The 18,042-nt window shown below is 41.8% G+C and overlaps 1 protein-coding gene across 1 annotated transcript in view; it reads right to left on the bottom strand.

Annotated features, from left to right (window-relative positions):
* The window catches only part of Filip1 (filamin A interacting protein 1), a 167,985-nt gene that overhangs the window by 61,117 nt on the left and 88,826 nt on the right, over positions 1-18,042 (bottom strand). Inside the window, exon 2 of the mRNA XM_090337781.1 lies at positions 7,581-7,862. Coding sequence (XP_090193907.1) covers positions 7,581-7,862 — 282 coding nt within the window. The remainder of the gene's footprint in view (positions 1-7,580; positions 7,863-18,042) is intronic.

The following is an 18,042-nucleotide window of genomic DNA, read 5'->3' as shown; positions in this document are numbered from 1 at the left end:
CAATGGAACTAACTTTGACAAAAAGGGACTGTAAGTGAAAGGAAGTGGGAAGAAAGAGAAGATAATGAATGGAGATGCCAGAATAGAAAAAAGTTGGTTGCTAAGACCCCAAACTCCTAAATGAAATAGATCAAAGCATCTGTATACAGGTAAACAGAGAAAATTAAGGTAATACTCAGCAATAGAAGCCTGTAATTAGCACCTATAAACTTTTCAAATGTCCTCTACAAAAATGAAACAAAAAGCAAGCTGCTTGTGGCTTATACCTGTAATCTTAGGGACAGGAGCCTGGACTTGTTGGGATCATGGCTCAAATTGAACTCTGGCAGAAAAAAAAGTTCACAAGATTCCTTTCCTTTCCATGTCTCGGTCAAACAGTGCATGCCTGTTAGCCTCACTTCCTGAATCTAATGTACGGAGGTCACTTAGTCCAGATAGGAAATGAGACCTTAATTCAAAAGTAGTCAGCCAGAATCAGGAGTGGAATCTCCAGGCATGGTAAGAGCTTAGCAAGTGTGCAACTTTGAGTTCAAATGCCCTAGTACCTGGAAGAAACAAATGCCTTTCCCATGCTCTACTCTTTCCTCAGATACAGCCAGCCAGCTTACTCTAGCCCCAAACTTCTCAAAAATGAAGTTTCCCTAAGCATACCCAGACACCCGCTGTGTGCTATCAACGTCACCATTCCTTTACTGGGTTTTTCTTTGTTTGCTTTTATTTTTTGTTGGGGTAAATTGGAGATTAGCATTGTATGGACTTTCCTGCCTAAGCTGGCTTTGAACTGAGATCCTCAGATCTCAGCTTCCTGAGTAACTAGGATTACAGGTGTGAGCCACCAGCTTGTGGCTCACCATTCCGTTGAAACCAAACTGAAAGTCTACACACACAAAAAAGCCAAGTCTCCTCAATTCTTGCAATGGCTCAGGTGATAGTCTTGAGAAAGACCAAGGACAGTGCCCAGGCTCTGAGTTCAAGCCCCAGGACTGGTGGAAAGAAAGCAAGGAAAGAAGGAAGGAAGGGGGGAAGGAGGGAGAGACGGAGGAAGGGAGACATATAAGGGGCCATGTATATTGATGTATGCCTATAATCCTAGTTACTTGGGAGGCATACATAGGAGGATCAAAGCCAGCCTCGGGCAAAAACATGAGACTCTATTCAAAGAATAATGAAAGCATGCAAGGCTGGTGGTGTGTCTCAGGCATCAGATACCTGTCTAGGAAGCACAAAACCCTGAGTTCAAACCCCAGTTCTACAAAAAGAAAAAAAAAGATATATAAGAAGAAAAGGCTTAGATAAGCAACATGAGTTTGTATGTGTGAGTATGTGTGCCAGGATTAGAGGAAAACACCAACAGTGCCTGCTTGCAAAGAAATGCTCATTTAATGGAAAGCTAAAGGGGTTTCACACCGAGGCAGGGGCCAAATTATAAATAGCTTTTTCAACCCAGTCTGAGTGATTTAGATCCCAAGCCAGTAAGGACCGCCTGTAAATTCCTAAGCCACAGATGAAAATGATTGAGAGAAACACTTCAGTCAAAGCCGTCTGGCAGCAGTTTTCCAGTGACCTTCTGCTCCTCAGCCCTCATAGTCATTAACTGATACAGCCAGGCCTCCCCCCACAAATCCTGCCATCATCCTGCCATGTTTCAACATTCAGTGAGAGGTCTTGGCAGGATGCTAACTTCACTATTCCTTAAGCTCATTAATTCCACTACTTTTACTGTTGCTCTCAGCACTACACTGAGACCTTGTATTATTCATGAAATCTGTGTCACATAGAAACCTTACATGCAAACCGCCCACCTTCCAGTCTTTCCCAGCTCTTTTCTGACCATGCCCATTGGCCTGCATTCCTGTCAATATTTCTTCCTTGCTGAGTATGGTCTCAGCCACACAATCTATTGTACCTCTGTCCCTTTCCTGCAGCCATCTGAATCGCAACTTGAGATCCGGTGCTGTAAAATACAGCCCAGGCTTTGACACAGGATGGTAGCATTTGCAAATGCATAGACTCACTCTCTGTAGAATCCTGAAGTCTGTCCTCTCAGTGCCTGTATTTGTCCACAATAATCTTCCTCTAAGCCAAGCCCCAGAGGCTCATGCCTGTAATTCTAGCTCCTCAGGTGGCTGAGATTAGAGGATTGAGGTTTGAAGCCATCCCAGGCAGAAAAGACCACTGGAGTCTTCTTTCCAATGAATACATCTAAAGCCATAAGTGGGGGTGTGCCTCAGGTGATAGAGTTAGCCTGGACTGAAAAAGCCAAGCAAGAACATAGGGCCCTGGCTGGGTGTGGTGGCTCACACCTGTAAACATAGCTACTCAAGAGACTGAGATCTGAGGATTTGGGTTCAAAGCCAGCCTAGGTACTAAAGACTGAGAGACTCTTATCTCCAATTAACCACTAGAAAACCGGATGTGACACTGTGGTCGTACAATTTTTCTTTCCTGCTTTGGTGTGGATATTAGGGCTTGAACTCAAGCTTTCACACTCACTTGGCTTTTTTGCTCAAAGCTAGCACTATCCTCTTCAGCCACACCTTTATTTCCAACATTTTGATTAAGAGTTTCATGGAGGGGCCAGGAGTTTGGCCTAGTGGTAGAGTGCTTGCCTAGCATGCATGAAGCCCTGGGTTCCATTCCTTGGTACCACATACACAGAAAAAGCTGGGGAAGTGGTCCAGTGGCTCAACATGGTAGAGCTCTAGCTTTGAGCTGAAGAGCTCAGAGACATTGCCCAGGCCTAGAGTTCAAGCTCCATGACTGAAACAAGGAGGAGGAGGAGGAGGAGGAGGAGGAGGAGGAGGAGGAGGAGGAGGAGGAGGAGGAGGAGGAGGAGGAGGAGGAGGAGGAGGAGGAGGAGGAGGAGGAGGAGGAAGAGGAGGAGAAGGAAGAGGAGGAGAAGGAGGAGGAGGAAAGAAGGAAGGAAGGAAGGAAGGAAGGAAGGAAGGAAGGAAGGAAGGAAGGAAGGAAGGAAGGAAGGAAAAGAAAGAAGCCAGAAACTCCAAAAGCACAAGCTAGAGAAGAACTCTGGTAATCCACAGGCATGTTACTGATTTCATAAATTGAAAGACCTCTGCTAGTTGCCTCTGATTTGTCTGCGTGGCATGTCAGTGATTCTCACTTAGCCTGACACAAACCAAGTCCAAATGGAATGGGAAGGCAAAGCCTTCTATAATTTCATTATTGAGTTTTCTCTGACTTCTTCCATACAGGGAGAAAATAGCTAACTCCAACAGCAAAGGGAGAAAAGGGGAGGGGTTGGGTTCTTTCCCCAACTAAATATATCCAAATATCCAGGGAATTTATTCTAGACATGGCTTTATTTCTGCATCAAGAATTTGCATCAAGTTCTCAAATCATTTCATAAGAATATACTTACACTGGTTTGACAGTATGTCTGTTCACTTCCCCCTTGCCCTAGCCTTCCCTATTTGGCTTCTGTTTTTAATGTTTGCCCTTCCCCAAATTGGGATTTTTACTACAAATGTAAAGCTCTGGGCCGGGAGTTTGGCCTAGTGGTAGAGTGCTTGCCTAGCATGCACGAAGACCCGGGTTTAATTCATGGGTACCACATATGTAGCAAAAAGCCAGAAATGGTGCTGTGGCTCAAGTGGTAGAGCTCTAGCCTTGAGAAAGCCCAAGGACAGTGCCCAGGCCCCGAGTTCAAGGCCCAGGACTGGCAAAAAAAAATCTAAAGCACTTTCAATGTTATACTGATTAAATCAGTCCCGCAGTATTTGAAAAAAATATATACTTTTAGCCAAGTCTTTTGTGTTATGGTTTCTTTTTTTGTGGGAATACCATTTCTTTTGAAGTTTTGTTGTTTTTAGTATGGCCAAGTTGACAGGCTTTTAAAAAGTGCTATTTTTGGATAAATACAAGAGGAAATTAATTGTGGTGCCCAAGCGATAGTCTGGGTGTGTGATTTCATTACTTCAGCTTAGTCTGGGAACCATGGAACCAGTTGTTTACCCAGAGAGTCAAATGTTCCAGTTTACTAGAAAGCCTTGGTTAGTGAAGCAGTGAATGACAGAAGTGTAATAACCAAAAATATCCCAATGCAGGCAATTGCAGGCCAGAATTATGCTGAAACCATAGCCCTGCATCCGCTGAGCCCTGCGGGAACAGTTTAGAAGATGTCCTTTCCTCCAAAAAGGTTCAAGACACCATCAGTTCTAAACAAGACTCCTTTGGCATTGGAGAACTAGGATCCCAGTTCAAAGCCAGCCTGGGTAGAAAAGTTCATGAACTTCTTTAATGAACTAGCAAAATGCTGGAAGTGGAGGTGTGGCTTAAGTGGTAGGGCACCAACCTTGGCCAGGAGAGGCAACTGAGGGCAAGAGGCCTTGAGTTTAAGGCCCACTGTCAGTGTGCACTATTGGATATGAATCTAGAGAGAATGAGAGAGCTAAAAAGGGAGCCTCAGAAGAAAACCAGCATGAAAATCTCAAAGGAGCCTCCGTATCCTCTCCCCCTCTCCCTACGCTCATGTAAGGAAGATCTATAGCCTGCCTATAGTGTGCATGGCCCATTATTTCTCCTCCTTTTTACCCAGTCACCTCCAAGGCCGACCTCTTATGGGCAGACTTGACCTTGATCTGTCACCACCCTGATTCCACTGGCCTATGGATGTGAGGCTGAGCCATTACACAACCATGTGGACCTCGCCATGTGCACAAGAGCCCACCGAGTGTGAACCATGTCAGCACACATGCCTGGGGGCATCCCTGTCACCAAGCCCAGGAGCTCCGATCCCATCCCATCTTCCTGAGGCCAAAGGCATCTTCCATTCCTCTGCCCTAAAAGTTTGATCTTTTCACCAACTGACTTTGCTTTGTGACTTCACAATGGACATTTGCATGAAGAAGAACTCAGAGGCTGAGAATAAATATAAAAGTCCTGAACTCCAACACCCTTATCTTCTCTGGTATGGAAGTGATGTCACAGGAAAGGTATGAAGTGACAACAGGTGGAGCCCAGCCAGATGGCAACCAAGTGGAGAGGAAGGAAACTGACCTCGCAAAGCTGATCTTTGTCCTCCTCCCAGAACCAGCCCTTCAGGCAGACATTTTTATTTCATTTTATTTATTTTGGTGTTGATACTAGGATTTGAACTCGGGGACTCACCCCACTTGAGCCACCCCTCCATTTCTGAGCTTTTACAGGTTAGCTGGAAAAAAACAGTCTCAGGAACTTTTCTTCCCCTACTGGCTTCCAGTTGCTACCCTCAGATCTCAGCCTCCTGAGGAGCTTGGATTACAGGGGTGACACACCAGCACCCCGCCCAACTAGAATTCCTTTTCACATCACCCATCTGTCAATTTTAGCCAAGTTTCACTAGCATGCTCACATTTGTGAATGGGATCATTTTCCACTCAGCTATAGCACTTGAGTCACAGCACCAGTTCAGCCAAGGCACCTTTTCGGGTTTTCTGGTGGTTAATTGGAGGTAAGAGTCTCGCGGGATTTCATTCCCAGGCTGGCTTTGAACCGTGATCCTCAGATCTCAGCTTCTTGAGTAGCTAGGATTATGGACGTGAGTCGCTGGACACTTTTGACTTACTTCTAACCTCTATGAAATGTGCATGAAGTAAATTATCTATGCTCCTAAAATTCTGTTGAAAAGCCAAATACATTTCTTTGGAGACTATTAGCTACTTATTTCAGTTTTCCCTCCATATGAACTTTGACTCTGATACCCAGGATCTAGAATTATGGCGAGAACCACCATGTATCTAAAAACCATGTGAATTATAAATACCCTATAGCATTTGTCACATTTGCATGGTGCCTTCTACAGAAAGCAGCTTCCGAGGGAGACAAGTGCCAACCTGGTGGGAAAGAAATGAACAAAGTTGCTGCAGATGGGTTTCTGTGCTTCCTTTACTAGTACTCACATTGACAGCTGTTGGAGTAATTCTGCCTCCTATATACACCATAAAAAATAATAGACAAAAGGAAAACCCCATGAACTTCATTTCCTGGCATGATGGAGCTATTTTTAGGAGTGTGAACACTCTAGAAAATTTCATCTTTCTCTAAAACATGTAGTGTTCCCATAAGTGCAGTCATATTTGGCTTCTATTTTCCAACTTGAGTTTTGTAAGGGTTTAGATTCCCTCTATCCTTCGAGCGCTTCCTTATGTATACAAGCACACCAAGGAGCATAGGAACTGAGCGGCCTACCCTAATAAGAGTGAGTTGTGAATTACCTCACTGACATTCACAAGGATAGGAAGTCAAGATTTCCTTTCATGCAATTGTTAAAGTTACCTTAGAGGTTCATGCAAGTGAAACCCTAACAAAAAGGGAAATAACAACTTCACTTTTTTTTTTTTTTTTGCCAGTCCTGGGCTTGAGCTCAGGGCCTGAGCACTGTCCTTGGACTTTCTCAAGGCTAGAGCTCTACCACTTGAGCCTCAGCACCACTTCCGGCTTTTTTTCTATGTATGTGGTACCGAGGAATCGAACCCGGGTCTTCATGCATGCTAGGCAAGCACTTTAACCACTAGGCCAAACTCCCGGCCCCACAATTTCACTTTTAACTTGGCTCAAATGTCTAAAGCTAAGGAACCAACCAGGAATGGGTTGAGCTCAGGAATACTAGTAAGGTGAGTGAAGCAGGCTGCACGAGTTCAAGACCCAGGGTAAGGAGGCCTGGGATTCGATCTAGACGAGGCACGTCTCAATTCTGGGCCTCAGCTGATTCAACCTAAAAACCTATATAACGACACCCACATTGTACTGATGGGCTGGATTTGAAATGTTTTAGGGAGCTACTAAGAAATGACATTCAGGAGCTGGTGGCTCATGCCTATCATCCTAGCTACTCAGAGGCTGAGATCTGAGGATGGAGGTTCAAAGCCAGCCTGGGCACCAAGTCCATGAGACTCTTATCTCCAATTAACCACCAGAAAACAGGAAGTGGCGCTGTGGCTCAAGGGGTAGAGGCTAACCTTGAGCTGAAGAGCTAGGGACAGCACCCAGGCCCAGAGTTGATGCCTCATGAATGAGAAAGAAAAAGAAAAGAAAAGGAAGAAATGACAAAGCTCTGCTGATGGCTCTCCATCTCAACTCCTATGACACTGCAGCAAGCTCCAAAAATAAGAAAGCACTAGGCGGTAATGCTGGTTTGAACATAGCCTTTTTCTCTTCTCCACCTCTGCGTCCCTTTCCTTTCTCTCTTCTCCCCCTGCTCCATCTCTGCTTCGCAGGAAAAGCAAGAATAATTTTCAGCTACAGTCTATGTTCAAAGTTAGATTGCCTTATTGATTGCATGTTAAGTACAGGAATCTGTACTCTATGATTACAAAAATCCCACTGTGAGGAAACCTGCATCTTCTAGAGAAGCTTGAAGTTGAACTCCCCTTCTGTTTACACATCATTTATTGAACAAATATGTATTCAGTACGAATTTGGAGCAGGCAGCAGGGATTTAGAAATGAGCAAGGAAAAGAGTCATTTCCCCAGAGATATTCCCAGTCCCGGTGAGGAAGATGGATTTAAGGTTTTGTTGTGTTTGTTGTTTGTTTATATGGCATGGAAACTAGAAACCCAAGAGCTGAAAGCTTGGACTCTACCTGCAATTCCCCTTCCATTATACTGAGGAGCTGGATAAGATCTTCTCTAGATAACTCCAGAGATTTCTTAGGCTTCCGGATACTTTCTCCAGATGTCTTGAGATGTCGTTTGACTGTTCCCGAAGCCATGACATCTTCCTCCTTCCTATTCGATTTGTTCTTCTTTTTTGAATCTTCAGAGAGTCTTTTATCATCCTCATTGCTGATGACGGAGGACTTCGGGCAGGAAATGTGCCCATTCGATGGACTTTCACCGGCTTGGTTTCTGGATCTCATTCCCACCTAGAACACATGCCAAGACATAAAATCAGGGAACCAATTTTGCCACACACATAGAAATTTATAGCAACTTTGCAACCTGACTAATAAAGACCAACAAAAGCTCAGTCTATAGTTAGCCTTCCTGTACCTCTAATGAATGTTACTAAATTCTTTGAGAAAAGACTGGTTCCTGGTGGCTCACACCCATATCTTAGCTACTACTCAAGAGGCTGAGATCTGAGGATCTCAGTTCAAAGCCAGCCCCAGAAGAAAAAAAAACATTTTTGCAGTCCTGGGTTTGAGCTCAGGGCCCGAGCACTTTCCTTGGGCTTTTTCAAGGCTAGAGCCCTACCACTTGAGCCACAGCACCACTTTAGGCTTTTTGTATGTATGTGGTACTGAGGAATTGAACCTGGGTCTTTGTGCCTGCTAGGTAAGCACTCTACCACTAGGCCAAACTCCCAGCCCAGTTATGAGACTTTTATCTCCAGTTAACCACCAAAATAGCTGAAAGTGAAACTATGGCTCAAGTGGTAGAATGCTAGCCTGGGCAAAAATGCTAAGGGAGATCATCTTGGCTCTGAGTTCAAGCCTCAGTACTGGCAAGGAAAGAAAGGGGAAAGGAAGAAAGAGAGGGGGAGATGGAGGAACGAGAGAGACAGAGACTGAGAGACAGAGGAAAGAGAAAGAAAGAAGGAAAGAAAGAAAGAGAAAGAGGAGAAAAAAGGAAGGAAAGAAGGGAGAAAGGAAGGAAAGAATTGTAAAATGCTAGGTTTAGCAAGAGAAGGATAGAAGGGCTGGAATGGATCAAGATGCATTGAACATATAAACTGGTGTGTTGAGTTGAAATTCCTTTGTAGAAGTACTTAAAGAAAATTAAACAAAATAATTCAAAGGGGGCAAAAAGCATTGGGTTTAGAAGGAACACAGCACAATATTTCCTTTCAGATAGTATTCAGATCTTCCAGTTTATCCTGAAATCTATCATTCCCCTCCTGAGTTTCGAACTGAGCCCTTCAAGGCAGTGTGAGTGTGAAGCTTCTTGGGGCACTAAGTTTAAATAAAGAACAGCGGTGGAAGCAGGGCTGACACCTGCTTTCAGTTCAGCCATGATTCCTTCTCAACTTTACAGCCTCTTTGCGTCACACACAGAACAAAGACTAGACGATTCTTTCTAATGGAAGCCAGAGCACTTTGGAGCAGATCTCCTGTATTTCATCACAACTTATCTGTAGGCTTACTGGCGCCTCAAGACAAATGAACAAAAGAAACAGAAGTGATGGACAGACTTTGTGATATAACTTGTGACCTGTTAAACACCACAACCCAGTTTATCTTATTAAATGCAAATTATGTGACTATTGAGTGGCTATTAAAAAGCACTAATGGCTCCTGTCCACTCAGGAGGCTGAGATCTAAGGATCTCTATTCAAAATCAGCTTAGGCAGGAAAGTCTGTAAGACTCCTATTTCCAATCAACCACCAAAAAAGCCAGAAGTAGAGCTCTTGGCTCTACTAGTCTTCAACAACACAGGGTCAAGGACAGCATTCAGGTTCAAGCCCCAGAACCACAACCCAAAAAAATAACAATCATAAAAATTAAGGAGCCTGGACTGGGATTTGGCCTAGTGATAGAGTGCTTGCCTAGTGTGCATGAAGACCCGGGTTCGATTCCTCGGTACCACATACATGGAAAAAAGGTGGAAATGGTGCTGTGGCTCAAGTGGTAGGCTAGAGCCTTGAGAAAAGCCCAAGCACAGCACTCAGGCTCTGAGTTCAAGCCCCAGGCCTGTTGAATCTTAGATGTATTTCCTTCACCTGCCTGTCATCCTGCAGGCACAATGGGCTGGATTTGAACTGAGATCCTTAGCCTCCAGAGGAGCTCTGATTACAGATGTGAGCCACCAATGGCTGGCCTACTCTCTCCTATTTTGTAGAGGAAAATGGCATTCCTACAACTCCTTTCACTCTGTTGCATTTGGTAAGATGTGTACTTTCCTTTGTTTATATTGATTCTGTCTATTAAGTGTTAACGTCGGGAGCATACGACTACCCTGAAGTAGCTGCTATGATTCTTAGGTTTAATGATGAGACCAATGAGATTTAAAGAAATTAAATATATTTTCCTAAATTACACCACTACTCCAAGAGAACACAAAACTAGCACTTGAGTTCATGTCTGACCCCAACCATGTCTGGTTTTCTCTAAGATTTTTTACTACATACAAATCAAAAGGAGATCATGATGGAAATCAGAGGATTAAGAAAAATTTACAAAATGTTCACTGAGACAAGTTTCTACTCCATATTACAGAATTTATGAAATCCACATACACACACACACACACACACACACACACCTCCCAAAACAATTGAAATCAGGTTGCTAACCAACAATACTTTTTCTTAATATCAGTTACCTGCGGCAAAATTTCTAAAATAATGAATCATTCAGAAGCCTTGAGGGGAAAACTCTAGTCAAAACTCAAGTACAAAAACAGGATGCAAATATGAACAGCAAGCATTACTAATTGTTAGTAACTTATTGTGTGAAGAAGCTGGGAGCTGGAAATAGCATTTAATCAGAGCCGGCTAACTCCAGCCCATTGTGCCTACAGGACGACAGGCAGGTGAAGGAAATACATCTTAACTTTTATGATTGTTATTTTGTTTGGTGGTGGTTCTGGGGCTTGAATCTGAATGCTGTCCTTGACCTTGTGCTGTTGAAGACTGGTGCTTTATCATTTATTTGAGCCAAGAGCTCTACTTCTGGCTTTTTTGGTGGTTAATTGGAAATAGGAGTCTTACAGACTTTCCTGCCTAAGCTGATTTTGAATAGAGATCCTCAGATCTCAGCCTCCTGAGTGGACAGGATTATAGGCATGAGCCATTAGTGCTTTTTAATAGTCATTCAATAGTCACATAATTTGCATTTAATAAGATAATCCTTTTTTCATATATATTTTTATTACAATTACTAGAGGGGTTACAGTTATAGTCACCAGATAGAAGGGGAATTACTTCACACACATTGATACCCCTTCTCATGTTTTTGACCTCATTTCTCTCCCCTACCCCCTAAACTTCCTTTTTAAGAAAAATCTTTAAGTTGTTGTACAAAGTGGTTTCAGTTCAACCTGTCAGTGTGTGAGTACAGTGCATCTTACTCACTATCATCCCTTCCATCCTCTCCCATCTGCATTCTCCCACCCTTCCTCTCTCCATGTATCCTTCCTCCTCCCCCGTTCCTCAATAGCCCAGCAAGCATGTTTTTCTCCTGGTGTTCATTTTTGTTAAATTGTAAGTTCAAAGAACACACCACTGGAATCCTCCCCTGTGTATATAAACTTTACACAATTCGTGTAGATCTGCTTATGACCCCATATGTGTTTTAATGTATGTGTAGAATTTAAGATCTAACTTCCACATGTGAGAGAAAACATGTTCCTTTATCTCACCAAGCCTGACCTACTTCAGCTAACAAAAGTTTTTTTTCCAAAGCCATCCATTTATCCTTACTGATAGAACAGTAATGTACACACACATATATGTGCACATGTACATATATACATACATACACACATATGTATATATAATTCCATTGTAGATATAAGTTCCTTGGCATATATATGATTCCACTGCATATATATGTATCATATTTTCTTATCTATTCATCCATGTAGGTACATATAATTCCATTGTAGATATAAGTTCCTTGGCATATAAATATATATAATTCCATTACATATATGTATGTATCATATTTTCTTATCTATTCATCCATTGTAGGGCGTCTGGTCTGTTTCCTTATCAGTGTGGCAGTGAACTGCTCTGATGAACTGGGTGTGTAAGTGTCCTTACTGCATCCTGACTTGTAATCTTTTGAATAAATGTCCAAGAGCTAAATGTAATTCTACATTTAGCTTTTTAAAAAACTCTCCAAACTGCCTTCCATAGTGCTCTATTCCAATCAACAATGTAATGGAGTTCTTCCCTTGTCCCCTTCCAATCCCTGCCTGTATTTGTTATTGTTTGTATTCTAGATGACAGCCATTCTAAATGGAATGTGATAAAATTTCAATTATGATTTGCATTTTCTCTATGGCCAGAAATATTGAGAATTTCTTCCTGTGTTTATTGACCATTTTTACTTCTAAGAAGTCTCTGTTGAGCTCTTCTGCCCACTTACTAATTAATTGGATTGTTGATTCTTCGGAGGTGTAGATTTTTAGTTTCTTATATATTCTAGTATTGGGTCCTTGTCAGAAATATAGCTGGGAAGATATTCTCCCATTGTGTAGGTTATCATTTTAGCTTAGTAACAGAAGCTTTTTAGCTTGATCTAATCCCATTTTTTCAATTCTTTCCCCTATTTGTTGAACCCCTGAAATTCTACTTAGGGAGTTCCTGCCTGTGCCAATAAGTTCTCATATTTTTTTTCTTTCTCCAAGAAGATAAACTTTCAGAAAGAAGCCAACATTGGCTCATGCTTCTACTCCCAGCTGCTCAGAAGATAGAGACTGGAAGGAAGAAGATCCAAGCTGGCCCTGGCAGAAAGGACCAAGGGCATGACTCAAATGGTACAACAACCTATCTAGAGGTCAAGGTCTCAAGTACTGCTTGAAGAAAATTCTTCTCAAGAAAAAGGTATAATAAATGGAAAACTCATATCAAAATTTGTAACTTAAAAAATGTCAGGGTTATTTGGAGAACAAATTCTCCTAGTTCATGAAATGTATCTACTTTTCCTTTCTGAGTAATCAGTCAGCAGTTCTCTGCATGGAATTTGCTGGCTACAGTGGAATGAAGAAAAGGAATAAGCAATGTTATCCTACATCTCTTTCTCTTATCTATGGTCATCTTGCCTCTTTCTTCCCTAGTCTCCCACTTTGGGCAGTTACCAGAGCATTCTATCAGATGAGTAAGACCACAGAAATCAGAAAGGGCAAACACTTCAGACTTATTTATGCTGAACCAACAAGTATTTCTAAAGCCTTTGAATGGGTGTAAAGGAAATACATGTGAAAGAAAAAATCTATAGCATTTAAATATGTACTCTAGTTCCCAAGCTTCTTTGGCTCTTCCATATCTTAACCTTGAACTTTCCCTAACACTCAGTCTTCTGTAGTTGCTCCGTATCAGATCGGTCCTTTCCTGTTATGATTCAACATTGGTCAAAATGCTCCAGATTCCCACCAGCAAAAAAATTTTCTGTATAAATTAGATCTTGGCACCTTTCTTATGCTTATCAGCATCTCAAACCTCCAATCTCTGTCTCTTCCTTGTTTCTTTGTTCTCTATCTGTAATTTCAAGAGCGTATCTGTACACCAGATGCAAAGCCACATCACAGAAAGTGTGTATATACTAATTTTTTCTGTTTTAAAATTATAGGATTATTGGGGGAAAAGTATAAGACATAGTAAATAGGTGATTTCCCATTACAGAAAGGCCAGTGGCAAATAGAGTTTCCAAATCATTATCACAGAGCAATCCTCATTCTTTCTTTTAGGCATAAGTGATAATACCCAAAGGATCAAAAACTAGAGGCAGAAGAAAATATCTGTCATTAATCAGTGCATTTTTTTTTGCTAGTCCTAATGCTTCAACTCAGGGCCTGTGCACTCCTTGGGTTTTCTCAAGGCTACCATTTGAGCCACAGCACCACTTCCAGCTTTTTCTATGTATGTTGTACCAAGGAATCAAATCCAGGGCTTCATGCACGCTAGGCAAGCACTCTACCACTAGTCCACACTCCAGGCCCCATCAGTATGTTTTAAGATTGAGAAGACCTAGCATATCCAGTCTGTTCTCAATTGACATCAGATTGTTTCTTGTGTGTATCTGATTCACTTGGTTTGTCTATGTGGAAATATTCAAGTGTTTTTTCATGATATTATCTCTCACTCTAGCTTCATATACTGTTCAGAAATGTTCCTAGGCTTGCCCTAATTTTTTTTATTAATTTAGCAATTCTCTTTAATTCTTTTTATCCTGTTTAAATGATTTATATTTACTCTGATTCTCTGCAAGTTTTGACTTCTTTAAAATGTTTATTCTACTAGAATGGACCACACTGGATGAGTTAAAAAAGATTCCTGTAAATAATTTCACAACATGATAGAATTAAAGAAACAGAGCTCTCCCAAAGTAACTGTACTTCCATTGAAGTCAAAAGGCCAAAGAAAACCCCATAACTGTGGCACAATAGGAAAAATATTATTCTCCCCCAGCCTAAAACTCTAGTGAAACTTTCTTTATGAAGCACTGTTTAATATCCTTCAAGAATGATATCAGACCTATAAAACTTTTATAGAAGAAAGAATAACAAGGGACTAGGTAAAGGAATTGCCACAAATTTTAAAATCTTGTTGAATTAGCAACCTGAATCTGAAAAAAAAAATTGTAGAACTTTAGGTTTGAACTCCAATTATGAGAGGTAATTAAGGTCATGCAATGGATGGTCGAGCCGCCCAAGTTGATTAACTCTTTTATCATATAGTCTTCCTGCAGCTGCTCTGTTGTGTCCTGCTGCTAGAATGCAGAACTGGAGCTTCTTGCCTGAATCCCTGCTTCAGCCTGGCATGTACACTAGAAACTGTACCTTGCCTGCCTTCTTCAGGAAGCTGAGGCCTGACTATCCCATGTGACAGGGAGGGCTTTGGTCCAAGAGTCCTTAGGCTTGTCCTTGTTCTTTTCATTTCTTTCTTTCTTTTTTTCTTTCTTTCTTTCTTTCTTTCTTTCTTTCTTTCTTTCTTTCTTTCTTTCTTTCTTTCTTTCTTTCTTTTCTTTCTTTCTCTTTCTTTCACATACACCATGCCTTAGGGCCTGTGGCCATCCTCCCTGGGTGTCACATTTTACCACTTTTCTTTATTTCTGTATCCATGGCAGGGCTCTATTTCTTCCTTAACAGTAATAATGACCAGGTACAGTAGGTCTCACCTGTAATCCAAGCTGAGAGGTAGAGACTGGGAAAATGGTGGTTAGAAGAAATTGCCCCCCCCCCCACAGATTTCAATGAAGAAGCTACATGTTGTGGAGCTCATCTGTGGTCTCAGTTACTGGGGAGGCAGAGGCAAGACACTCTTAGTCCAGGCCTATCCTGGCCAAAATAAATAAAGAAATAACAGACCCAACTGGAAAATAACTAAAGAAAATAAAAGCTGGGGGGAGGGGGGCGTTGGAGATGTGACTCAAGTTGTAGAGCACTGGCCTGGCAAGCCCAAAGCCCTGAATTTAAGTCTTTAGACTGTTTTATTATACCTACTGATGACTAGATACAGTATATCAATAATCACGGATTATTACTTGAAAAGGAAGATCTTCAAGTTTATGTGATTATAATCTTTCATTGCCTGATTCATCTCCCACCCCTTCCTCAGACATTTTGGTAGCACTGGCCCCTGCAGATAGTACGGTAGCAAAGAGGATGTTGCCATTTCATTTAAATTAAAGTTGCTGGCTGTTTCCAGATGCCAAGTTAGGCAGGACAGGAATGCCTTCCTGCTTTTCATCATTCCTAAAAACTCCCAGTCTCAGGACTGAATCCGTTGCTTTCCTGTCATTAACAAAACAAGCCCAGAAAATTCCTGCACCCAGAGAGATAAGGACTATAGACGTAGAAGTCTATATCTGCTGCAAATTTCTTGAATATTACCATAGCAATAATAATAGCTGACCTTTATGGAAGAGCTTTTCATACACAGTGCCAAAGACAGCAGCCACCCTCTCAAGAAACACTGGCCCAGTAAACCACCCAGTAAAGCAGGCACTGCCTTGTACCATGGCATGAGTGAATTCCCAACCACCTTTGTGGGACTGAAATAAGTTTAGTCAATGGAGATTCAACCCCCACGTACCCTCAACCATGAAAATGACTAGAAAAGTCTACTGTCCCAACAGACTTCCTTCCCTAATTTCTATTCATGTAATGCCTTACCATTTGAAGGCCACCTTCTCACCCCCTCTGTCCTTTAGATTGCTTTTGTACTCCATGAGGCACATTTTCAAAGAAGCTAAAAAGTAGCTTTTCCCTGATTGTCTTGTATCTTTATTTATTTTTATTTTTTTATTCATTTTTATTTTGGGGTCTGGGCCTGAGACTTGAACTCAGGGCCAGAGTACTCTCCCTTAGTAGTTTTGCTCAAGGCTGGTGCTTTACCATTTGAGCCAGAGCTCTACTTGTGGCTCCTTTTTCTTTTAGGTGGTTAATTGGAAATAAGACTCCTGCCCAAGCTGGCTTTGAATTGTGATCCTCAGATCTCAGCCTCCTTAGTAGCTAGTATTATAGGTCTGAGCCATTGTCACCTAGAAGTTTTGTGGGATTTTTTTTCCCCAAATAGAAAACTCACTGAGAGCTGGACTGGTGTTTCAAATGGTAGAGAACCAACTAGGAGCAAAAAAGTTAAGTAAGGAAAGTCATATTAAGTGAAGTAAGCCAGACTCAAAGGAATATAGGCCCAATAGTCTCCCTCATTTGTCATAATCAGTAAATACCTTGGGCTCTCCTAGCAGAGATTTACAATAGAACAAAATCTAGAGACATTAGGCCAAATAGTATGACACTAAATGTAAGGACCTCCAGGATCAGGAAACAAAAGCCATATAATGAGTGACTGTTGTCCTTAATGTACTGTGTTATCTCTCATCTCTTTTGCCATCCCTTGGTTATCTCAGATTGTTACAATATTTCACCTTGTTATCTGATATATTTTATATGTGCTTAATTGGTTATTTGAAATTGGATAGGGAAGGGAGGAAATCAAGATAATCGGGGGGAAGAAAATGGGGACCATGTCATGAGAAAGGGTATCAATGTTTGTGAAGCTATGCACCTTCTATCTGGTGAATATAATGTAACCCTTCTATTAATCATAATAAAAATTTTTAAAATATTTTTATTCATAATAAAAATTATTTAACAAATAAAATAAAAAAGTAAGAGCCCAAGGCCCAAAGTTCAAGCCCCTGTCACTAGCAAACACACACACACACACACACACACACACACACATACACACACACACACACATAATGAGACTTCTGGAATGTAATAATCGATATAACAACTGGTTAGGACCTGAACTAATTTTTTCATTAATTTTACCTTCTGGCTTAACTAATAATCCTATAAAGACAGCTGTGGAAAGGTTCATGCTGGAACACAAATATTTGTGTTTGCATAGGAAGTATTCTGAAGTAATTTTACTGCATGAGGCAATGCCCCGTGAGGACCATGACAGCCTGCACAGGCGAAGGATGCGCAGTGCTTGGGTGATGTCACCACTGCAGGCTGTCAAGGGAACCAATGAAATACTGACCCACCCACACCATCTGGGCGACCATGATTTCATGACCTGTCTTTGTCTGCCAAGCGTCAGCTGCATTCAGGTGTCCTATAAATGCCTTTCCTTTCAAAGCCCTCCAGTGTTCCTTAACAGAAAAGAATACCTGAAGTCAGCTATAATGAATGGCGTCCGGGTAGGAACTCTTCCTAACATCTAACCCCAGGCACTTCCTGTTTTATATTAAATCAAAGTAGAGCGCATCTCTATTGGATATAAGTAAAAAAACAAAAAAACCATTCCCACAAAGGAATGCAACCAAACCACATGATTGTCGGTGCGATGTTGAGGATGTTGCTGGCTCTGGTACTCTACTAACAGGCTGTGGTGTGATTCTGTGTCCATCAGCCATTGTTCAGGCACTTAGTTTCTATGTGAACTCGAAATCTGGCAGGAGTCAGAACGCTGGGCAACTCTTGTGAAGAGCGACTTAATTTGTGAGAATAGTTCGATTGGTCAACTGGGCACTGGTGTTCTTCTCTAATCCTAGCTACTCCAGAAGCTGAGATCTCAAGAAGGCAGTTTGAAACCAATCTGAGAAGGCAAATCTCAGAGATTTTATTTATTTAGGCAAGTCCTGGGGCTTGAACTCAAGACCGGGGCACTATCCTTGGACTTTCTCAAGGCTAGTGCTCTACTACTTAAGCCACAACACCACTTCTGCTTTTTTCTGTGTATGTGGTATGGAAGAATTGAACCCAGGGCTTTGTGCATGCAAGACAAGCACAATTACCACTAGGCCACGCTCCCAGCCCCTTGAAAACATTTGTCTCTAATTAACCAGCAAAAAGTCAGAGGTGTGACGCAGGTGGTAGAATGCCAGCCTTGAGGAAAGTGGGCCAAAAGGCCCCCAAGTTCA

The sequence above is a fragment of the Megascapheus bottae genome, chromosome 8 (genome assembly GCF_031878675.1).
Source record: "Megascapheus bottae isolate mThoBot1 chromosome 8, mThoBot2.hap1, whole genome shotgun sequence".
Lineage (NCBI taxonomy): Eukaryota > Metazoa > Chordata > Mammalia > Rodentia > Geomyidae > Megascapheus > Megascapheus bottae.
The sequence above is the reverse complement of the archived record's forward strand: the minus strand, read 5'-3'. Positions and strand labels throughout refer to the sequence as shown.